The sequence below is a fragment of the Oncorhynchus mykiss genome, chromosome 9 (assembly GCF_013265735.2).
Source record: "Oncorhynchus mykiss isolate Arlee chromosome 9, USDA_OmykA_1.1, whole genome shotgun sequence".
NCBI lineage: Eukaryota > Metazoa > Chordata > Actinopteri > Salmoniformes > Salmonidae > Oncorhynchus > Oncorhynchus mykiss.
The window spans coordinates 74,371,892-74,381,505 of NC_048573.1; the positions used below are offsets into that span (position 1 = coordinate 74,371,892).

The window sequence follows — 9,614 nt, forward strand, 5'->3', positions numbered from 1 at the left end:
GACGCGTTCTGTCTCCTAGAGATGAATGTACTTTGGTGCAAATCAATCCCAGAACAACTGCAAAGGACCTTGTGAAGATCCTGGAGGAAACATGTACAAAAGTATCTATATCCACAGTAAAACAAGTCCTATATCGATATAACCTGAAAGGCCACTCAGCAAGGAAGAAGCCACTGCTCCAAAACCGCCATAAAAAAGCCAGACTACGGTTTGCAACTGCACATGGGGACAGAGATCATACTTTTGGGAGAAATGTCCTCTCCTCTCTGTTTGGCCATAATGACCATTATTATGTTTGAAGGAAAAAGGTGGAGGCTTGCAAGCCGAAGAACACCATCCCAACCGTGAAGCACGGGGGTGGCAGCATCATGGTTGTGGAGGTGCTTTGCTGCAGGAGGGACTGGTGCACTTCACAAAATAGATGATATCATGAGGAAGGATAAGTATATGGATATATTGAAGCAACATCTCAAGACATCAGTCAGGAAGTTAAAGCTTGGTCGCAAATGGGTCTTCCAAATGGACAAGTTGTGTTAAAATGGCTTAAGGACAACAAAATCAAGGTATTGGAGGGGCCATCACAAAACCCTGACCTCAATTCTATATAATTTTTTTGGGCAGAACTGAAAAAGCATGCACGAGCAAGGAGGCCTACAAACCTGACTCAGTTACACCAGCTCTGTCAGGAGGAATGGGCCAAAAATTCACGCAACTTATTGTGGGAAGCTTGTGGAAGGCTTCCCGAAATGCTTGACCCAAGTTAAACAATTTAAAGGCAATGCTACCAAATACTAATTGAGTGTATGTAATTGTCTGATCCACTGGGAATGTGATGAAAGAAATAAAAGCTGAAATAAATCATACACATTTTGTATCTTCAAAGTGGTAGGCATGTTGTGTAAATCAAATGATACAAACACCCCCCAAAAAACTATTTTAATTCCAGTTTGTAACAAAATAGGACGAATACTTTCGCAAGCCTTTGTACCATGTATGTATTATGTGTATGTATGTAGTATGTGTATGTACAGGACAGAGGAGCCTCTTAAAGAAGAAGTTACAGGTCTGTGAGAGCCAGAAATCTTGCTTGTTTGTAGGTGACCAAATACTTATTTTCCACCATCATTTGCAAATAAATTCATTAAAAATCCTACAATGTTATTTTCTGGATTTTTTTAACTCACTTTGTCTGTCATAGTTGAAGTGTACCTATGATGACAATTACAGGCCTCTCTCATCTTTTTAAGTGGGAGAACTTGCACAATTGGTGGCTGACTAAATACTTTTTTTGCCCCACTGTATGTAGTACATGTATGTAGTATGTTCAATATGGACTATTCCCTTTGTATTTACAAAATATAGTAATTTCTGTAAAGGAAAAATGCCATTTGTGGACAGACCCTATCTGAAAAAATAAACTATGTTCTGAAAAATAATCTAGAGCTGGTTTCCCAGACGTGGATCAAGCCTAGTCCTGGACTAGAATGTACTTTCAATGGAGTCTACACTGAGTGCACAAAACATTAGGAACACCTGCTCTTTCCATGACACAGACTGACCAGGTGAATCCAGGTGAAAGATATGATCCCTTATTGATGTCACTTGTTAAATCCACTTCAGTGTAGATGAAGGGGAGGATTTTTAAGCCTTGAGACAATTGAGACATGCATTGTGTGTGTGTGTGTGTGTGTGCCATTCATGGGGGTGAATGGGCAAGACAAGATATTGAAGTGCCTTTGAATGGGGTATAGTAGTAGGTTCCAGGCATTCCGGTTTGTGTGTGTCAAGAACTGCTGTTTAAAAAAAAAAAAAAAAATAGGACAAAGGAGGCTGATATGAATTGTGCAGAGCAACAGAAGGGCTACAGTTAGTCAACTGACAGTCCTGTACAAAATTGATGGCCAAAGACCTATGAAAGAAAGCACAACTCATCGTACCTTGACACGAATGAGGTATGGCAAGCCGACGACCTTAAGAGTTCCTTAAGAGTTCCACTTCTTTCAGCAAAAATAAAACAAGAAACTGCGGTTGCAGTGGGCTCAGGGAAAAAAGACACTGGACACTAGAGGATTGTAAAACACTGCTTGGTCTGTTGAATCCCGGGTCCCTGCTGTTTCACACTGATGGGAGGACTAGGGTATGGAGAACACTTCATCAGTACATCTAAGGTGTATGGCTACGGTGCAACTTCAACTGTCTGTGCTGCATAACGGTATGCACATTGGATTATTCTGTTAACAGCTTTGTAGACAGCAGGTGGAGTGTGATGGACACAAATGCAGTCCGATCACATCATGAGCAGTGTCAGACCGGGTCCCTGCTGTTTCACACTGATGGGAGGACTAGGGTATGGAGAACACTTCATCAGTACATCTAAGGTGTATGGCTACGGTGTATGTAAACTTCCAAATTCAACTGTCTATCATGTAGCATGTCATCATTGCAGGCTGGTGTTGGTGATGGTGTGTTTCACATTGGGCCCGTAGTCCAGGACTAGGCTTAATCTCTGTCTGGGGAACTGGTCCTACAGTATGTACTGCTTAACAGCAGCGGAGACAGGAAGGAGACCAGACAGTGAGGGGACTTGACTTGGGACAGGAAGGGGACTAGACAGAGTGAAGGGACTTGACTCGGGACAGGAAGGAGACCAGACAGTGAGGGGACTTGACTTGGGACAGGAAGGGGACTAGACAGAGTGAAGGGACTTGACTCGGGACAGGAAGGAGACCAGACAGTGAGGGGACTTGACTTGGGACAGGAAGGAGACTAGACAGAGTGAGGGGACTTGACTTGAGACAGGAAGGAGACCAGACAGAGTGAGGGGACTAGACAGAGTGAGGGGACTAGACAGAGTGAGGGGACTAGACAGAGTGAGGGGACTAGACAGAGTGAGGGGAGTTGACTCGGGACAGGAAGGAGACCAGACAGTGAGGGGACTTGACTCGGGACAGGAAGGAGACCAGACAGTGAGGGGACTTGACTTGGGACAGGAAGGGGACTAGACAGAGTGAGGGGACTTGACTTGAGACAGGAAGGAGACCAGACAGAGTGAGGGGACTTGACTTGGGACAGGAAGGGGACTAGACAGAGTGAAGGGACTTGACTCGGGACAGGTAGGAGACCAAACAGAGTGAGTGGACTTGACTTGGGACAGGAAGGGGACTAGACAGAGTGAGGGGACTTGACTTGAGACAGGAAGGAGACCAGACAGAGTGAGGGGACTTGACTTGGGACAGGAAGGGGACTAGACAGAGTGAGGGGACTTGACTTGAGACAGGAAGGAGACCAGACAGAGTGAGGGGACTTGACTTGGAACAGGAAGGAGACCAGACAGAGTAAAGGGACTTACTTGACTTGAGACAGTGATGGGAGGAGTTCAGTTCACAGTATGTTACCCAGAAGCACCAGGGACAGAGTGGATGAAATGTTTGTTGACCATCTTTCAGTCCAGAGCTGTTCTGGAGAAATGTTGGCATGATGTATACTATATGAGAACTAAGACACACCTGTCCAACATACCTGGAGACGGACTTGAAACACACACACACACACACACACACACACACACACACACACACACACACACACACACACACACACACACACACACACACACAGCAGGGAGACACCCTAACATAGAGGGAGTACCATTCACCACCTACAGGCGGTGCCAGAGTGGCAGGGCCTTTCAAACTGGAAACACCAAAACACGTCCCAAATGGCACCCTATTCCCTATGGAGTGCACTACTTTTGACAAAAAGCTATGGGCTTTGTTAGTGCGCAATTGAGGGAATAGGGTACCACATAGAGAACTTCAAACACAGTTGATGATTTGATTGAGAGTTTGTGCGAGGTTTGTGTTGATGGTCAAGGGTTTCTGTTTATATATGTACAATAAAATCATTATCACAGTTTAACAAAATATAAAATAAATAAACATTAATAATACTAAGTTTAAAGCATTTTGAGTGACAACAAGTCTAGTAAAGACCTAGGCATCATCTTCAGTCTTCTAACTACAGACAAGTGTTGTCCTCAAACTCCATTTCCCATGAAACAGTTGTTTAACTGTTAACAGACTTTTGTATGTTTTTAAATTTTTTATTGTGAGTCTTTTTTATTTTTTTTTGCACCTGGGATGGAAAATCTCTTAGCCCCCCCCCCCCCTGTTCCCCACCCTGATCGATCGACCAACCACAGCTCATCCCGATGCCTCTGATAGCCAATCACAGCAGTGAGGTGAGGGAGACAGTGGACAGGTCAAAGGTCAGAAGCGTAGTAGAGCAGCAGTGTCCAGGGGGGTCCGGCAGAAGGGTCGGGGTCGGGGTCGGGAACGTTGTGTCTTTAACGTTGCGTGAACGTTGTGTCTTTAACGTTGCGTGAACGTTGTGTGGACGTTAGAAAGTCACCCGTGTCTTTATTGCCGAGGTTTCTTTTACCTTCTCAGATCAGGACGTCTTGTCAGGAGAAAGTTAAACGATAACATGTCGTTTGGAACAGAGCAGATTGCTGCGTGTAAATGTGAGTAACAGCTGTCACCACGAACAGTATGAACGATATCCAACATCAATAATGTCTCCGTCTTCCATGAACTCGTTTTGTTTTATTCTCCGTGAACAACCCTGTGTCTTCCAGTTACCTTGGCTTGTCAAAATGGCACCCTGTTCCCCATATAGTGCACTACTTTTGACCAAAAAAGCCCTATGTGGGTAGTGAACAACATTAGGGAACAGGAAGTCCCTAAGTGACATGATGAAGTTCATTAAAAAATAATTAATAGAAAAAGTGAAAGGGTTGGGCAACAAAAAAAACATCCTACAGAAAAATCACAAAACAAAACATTATAAAAATTCCCAAAAGGATATTTTCTCCTTAAGTGGTTATGGAATGAGGGGAGACAGAGCAGAGGGGATGAGAGAGAGAGAGAGGGAAGGAGAGAGAGAGAGAGAGACGAATGTGAAGGAGAGGGAGAGAGGAGTCTGAGAGGGAGGGAGAGAGAGAGAGAGAGATGAATGTGAGGGAGAGGGAGAGAGGAGTTTGAGAGGGAGAGAGAGAGAGAGAGAGAGAGATGAATGTGAGGGAGAGGGAGAGAGGAGTCTGAGAGGAAGAGAGAGAGATGAATGTGATGGAGAGGGAGAGGCTGAATGGAGGGAGAGGGAGAGAGGGAGAGGGAGAGGGAGAGAGGAGTCTGAGAGGGAGAGAGAGAGAGAGAGAGAGAGAGGGATGAATGTGAGGGAGAGGGAGAGAGGAGTCTGAGAGGGAGAGAGAGAGAGAGAGAGAGAGAGGAGTGTGTGTGAGTGAGTGAAATGTTGTGAACCTAGGACTCTGAGGAGGTGTGGGAGCCATGGTGAACCAGTGATCTGTATATAGACGAGTTGAGGAAGCGAGGATAGGAGTCTCTGTGCATTAAGGTATAGATCTGAAGCTGGGCGTCCTCAAAGGTGTGGGGCGTAGGCTCCTGTATCTTCCTGTTAATCACCTCTCTCACCCGGGAGTCCAGACTCACCTAGGCGACGGGGGGTTGGAGAAGGGGATGTAGAGAGAGAGAGAGAAAGAGAGAGATGGAGAGACAGAGACAGAGATTAGCCTTGGATTCTCAAAAAACAATGTGAAAAAAAAAACACTTAAACTACCAGCAAAGAACCTAAAGAGCATCACCACTCACAAATCACTCTGAATTTGTAATTGATTTACAACTCAGTGGGTTTCTATAGGGGCATGTTGTGGTACGATTTACAACTCAGTGGGTTTCTATAGGGGCATGTTGTGGTAGTACAGTATATACACTACATGGGCAAAAGTATGTGGACACCTACTCGTCCAACAGCTCATTCCAAAATCCTTTAGCTGCCATAACAGCCTCCACTCTTCTGGGAAGGCTTTCCACTAGGTGTTGGAACATTGCTGCTATAACAGCCTGCACTCTTCTGGGAAGGCTTTCCACTAGATGTTGGAACATTGCTGCTATAACAACCTCCACTCTTCTGGGAAGGCTTTCCACTAGATGTTGGAACATTGCTGCTATAACAACCTCCACTCTTCTGGGAAGGCTTTCCACTAGATGTTGGAACATTGCTGCTATAACAGCCTCCACTCTTCTGGGAAGGCTTTCCACTAGATGTTGGAACATTGCTGCTATAACAGCCTCCACTCTTCTGGGAAGGCTTTCCACTAGATGTTGGAACATTGCTGCTATAACAACCTCCACTCTTCTGGGAAGGCTTTCCACTAGATGTTGGAACATTGCTGCTATAACAGCCTCCACTCTTCTGGGAAGGCTTTCCACTAGATGTTGGAACATTGCTGCTATAACAGCCTCCACTCTTCTGGGAAGGCTTTCCACTAGATGTTGGTACATTGCTGCTATAACAGCCTCCACTCTTCTGGGAAGGCTTTCCACTAGATGTTGGAACATTGCTGCTATAACAACCTCCACTCTTCTGGGAAGGTTTTCCACTAGATGTTGGAACATTGCTGCTATAACAACCTCCACTCTTCTGGGAAGGCTTTCCACTAGATGTTGGAACATTGCTGCTATAACAACCTCCACTCTTCTGGGAAGGCTTTCCACTAGATGTTGGTACATTGCTGCTATAACAGCCTCCACTCTTCTGGGAAGGCTCTCCACTAGATGTTGGAACATTGCTGCTATAACAACCTCCACTCTTCTGGGAAGGTTTTCCACTAGATGTTGGAACATTGCTGCTATAACAACCTCCACTCTTCTGGGAAGGCTTTCCACTAGATGTTGGAACATTGCTGCTATAACAACCTCCACTCTTCTGGGAAGGCTTTCCACTAGATGTTGGAACATTGCTGCAGGGGGACTTGCTTCCATTCAGCCATAAGAGCATTAGTGAGGTCAGGTGCTGACGTTGGGCGATTAGAGCTGGCTCGCAGTCAGCGTTCCAATTCATCCCAAAGGTGTTCAATATGGTTGAGGTCAGAGCTCTGTGCAGGCCAGTCAAGTTCTTCCACACAGTTCTCGACAAACTATTTCTGCATGGACCTCGCTTCGTGTCATGCTGAAACAGGAAATAATTTTTCCCAAACTGTTGCCACAAAGTTGGAAGCACAGAATCGTCTAGAATGTCATTGTAAGCTGTAGCATTAAGATATCTCTCTGACTAGGAGACTGGCTGAGCGGTGGTGGTATCTCTCTGACTTGGAGACTGGCTGAGAGGTGGTGGTATCTCTCTGACTAGGAGACTGGCTGAGTGTTGGTGGTATCTCTCTGACTTGGAGACTGGCTGAGTGGTGGTGGTATCTCTCTGACTTGGAGACTGGCTGAGTGGTGATGGTATCTCTCTGACTAGGAGACTGGCTGAGTGGTGGTGGTATCTCTCTGACTAGGAGACTGTCTGAGTGGTGGTGGTATCTCTCTGTTCTACTCTCTGACTAGGAGACTGGCTGAGTGGTGATGGTATCTCTCTGACTAGGAGACTGGCTGAGCGGTGGTGGTATCTCTCTGACTTGGAGACTGGCTGAGTGGTGATGGTATCTCTCTGACTAGGAGACTGGCTGAGTGGTGGTGGTATCTCTCTGACTAGGAGACTGTCTGAGTGGTGGTGGTATCTCTCTGTTCTACTCTCTGACTAGGAGACTGGCTGAGTGGTGATGGTATCTCTCTGACTAGGAGACTGGCTGAGTGGTGATGGTATCTCTCTGACTAGGAGACTGGCTGAGTGGTGGTGGTATCTCTCTGACTAGGAGACTGGCTGAGTGGTGGTGGTATCTCTCTGACTAGGAGACTGGCTGAGTGGTGATGGTATCTCTCTGACTAGGAGACTGGCTGTGTGGTGGTGGTATCTCTCTGACTAGGAGACTGGCTGAGTGGTGGTGGTATCTCTCTGACTAGGAGACTGTCTGAGTGGTGGTGGTATCTCTCTGTTCTACTCTCTGACTAGGAGACTGGCTGAGTGGTGATGGTATCTCTCTGACTAGGAGACTGGCTGAGCGGTGGTGGTATCTCTCTGACTTGGAGACTGGCTGAGTGGTGATGGTATCTCTCTGACTAGGAGACTGGCTGAGTGGTGGTGGTATCTCTCTGACTAGGAGACTGTCTGAGTGGTGGTGGTATCTCTCTGTTCTACTCTCTGACTAGGAGACTGGCTGAGTGGTGATGGTATCTCTCTGACTAGGAGACTGGCTGAGTGGTGATGGTATCTCTCTGACTAGGAGACTGGCTGAGTGGTGGTGGTATCTCTCTGACTAGGAGACTGGCTGAGTGGTGGTGGTATCTCTCTGACTAGGAGACTGGCTGAGTGGTGATGGTATCTCTCTGACTAGGAGACTGGCTGAGTGGTGGTGGTATCTCTCTGACTAGGAGACTGTCTGAGTGGTGGTGGTATCTCTCTGTTCTACTCTCTGACTAGGAGACTGGCTGAGTGGTGATGGTATCTCTCTGACTAGGAGACTGGCTGAGTGGTGATGGTATCTCTCTGACTAGGAGACTGGCTGAGTGGTGGTGGTATCTCTCTGACTAGGAGACTGGCTGAGTGGTGGTGGTATCTCTCTGACTAGGAGACTGGCTGAGTGGTGATGGTATCTCTCTGACTAGGAGACTGGCTGTGTGGTGGTGGTATCTCTCTGACTAGGAGACTGGCTGAGTGGTGGTGGTATCTCTGTGACTAGGAGGCTGGCTGAGTGGTGGTGGTATCTCTCTGACTGGGAGACTGGCTGAGTGGTGGTGATATCTCTCTGACTAGGAGACTGGCTGAGTGATGGTGGTATCTCTCTGACTAGGAGACTCGCTGAGTCGTGGTGGTATCTCTCTGACTAGGAGACTGGCTGAGTGGTGGTGGTATCTCTGTGACTAGGAGACTGGCTGAGTGGTGGTGGTATCTCTGTGACTAGGAGACTGGCTGAGTGGTGGTGTTATCTCTGTGACTAGGAGACTGGCTGAGTGGTGGTGGTATCTCTCTGACTTAGAGACTGGCTGAGTGGTGGTGTTATCTCTGTGACTAGGAGACTGGCTGAGTGGTGGTGGTATCTCTCTGACTTAGAGACTGGCTGAGTGGTGGTGGTATCTCTCTGACTTGGAGACTGGCTGAGTGGTGGTGGTATCTCTCTGACTAGGAGACTGGCTTAGTGGTGGTGGTATCTCTCTGACTTGGATTCTGGCTGAGTGGTGGTGATATATCTCTGACTTGGAGACTGGCTGAGTGGTGGTGGTATCTCTCTGACTGGGAGACTGGCTGAGTCGTGGTGGTATCTCTCTGACTGGCTGGTGGGAAAAGGCTGGTTCCTGGCCTATCTCATCCTTGACATCTCCCACACACACATCGTAGCTCTGGTGCCTATTTATATCCCAGGCTGCAGGAGGGGAGGGGCAACAGAGGGCAGTGCGAGTGTGTTTGGGAGAGGTCGAGAATGGGATGCCAGAGGGCAGCGATTTATAGTTTCCTGTAGACAACTTTTATAACACTGTGAGAAAGAGAGGAGAGTAGCCATGGCTTGTGAGAGACGGAACATCTCCTGTTTCTGATGTACAGGACACCCCCTGGACAGGACACTAGTCTATCTCCTGTTTCTGATGTACAGGACACCCCCTGGACAGGACACTAGTCTATCTCCTGTTTCTGATGTACAGGACACCCCCTGGACAGGACAC

At 47.1% G+C, this 9,614-nt stretch overlaps 1 protein-coding gene across 3 annotated transcripts in view; it reads right to left on the bottom strand.

Annotated features, from left to right (window-relative positions):
* Positions 1-5,180: 5,180 nt before the first annotated feature.
* LOC118966122 (regulator of G-protein signaling 17-like) overlaps positions 5,181-9,614 on the bottom strand; it is a 125,917-nt gene continuing 121,483 nt past the window's right edge. For all 3 annotated transcript variants that reach the window (XM_036989038.1, XM_036989037.1, XM_036989039.1), the window contains one exon: positions 5,181-5,507. In XM_036989038.1, the coding sequence (XP_036844933.1) occupies positions 5,319-5,507 (189 nt within the window). In that variant the 3' untranslated portion in view covers positions 5,181-5,318. The remainder of the gene's footprint in view (positions 5,508-9,614) is intronic.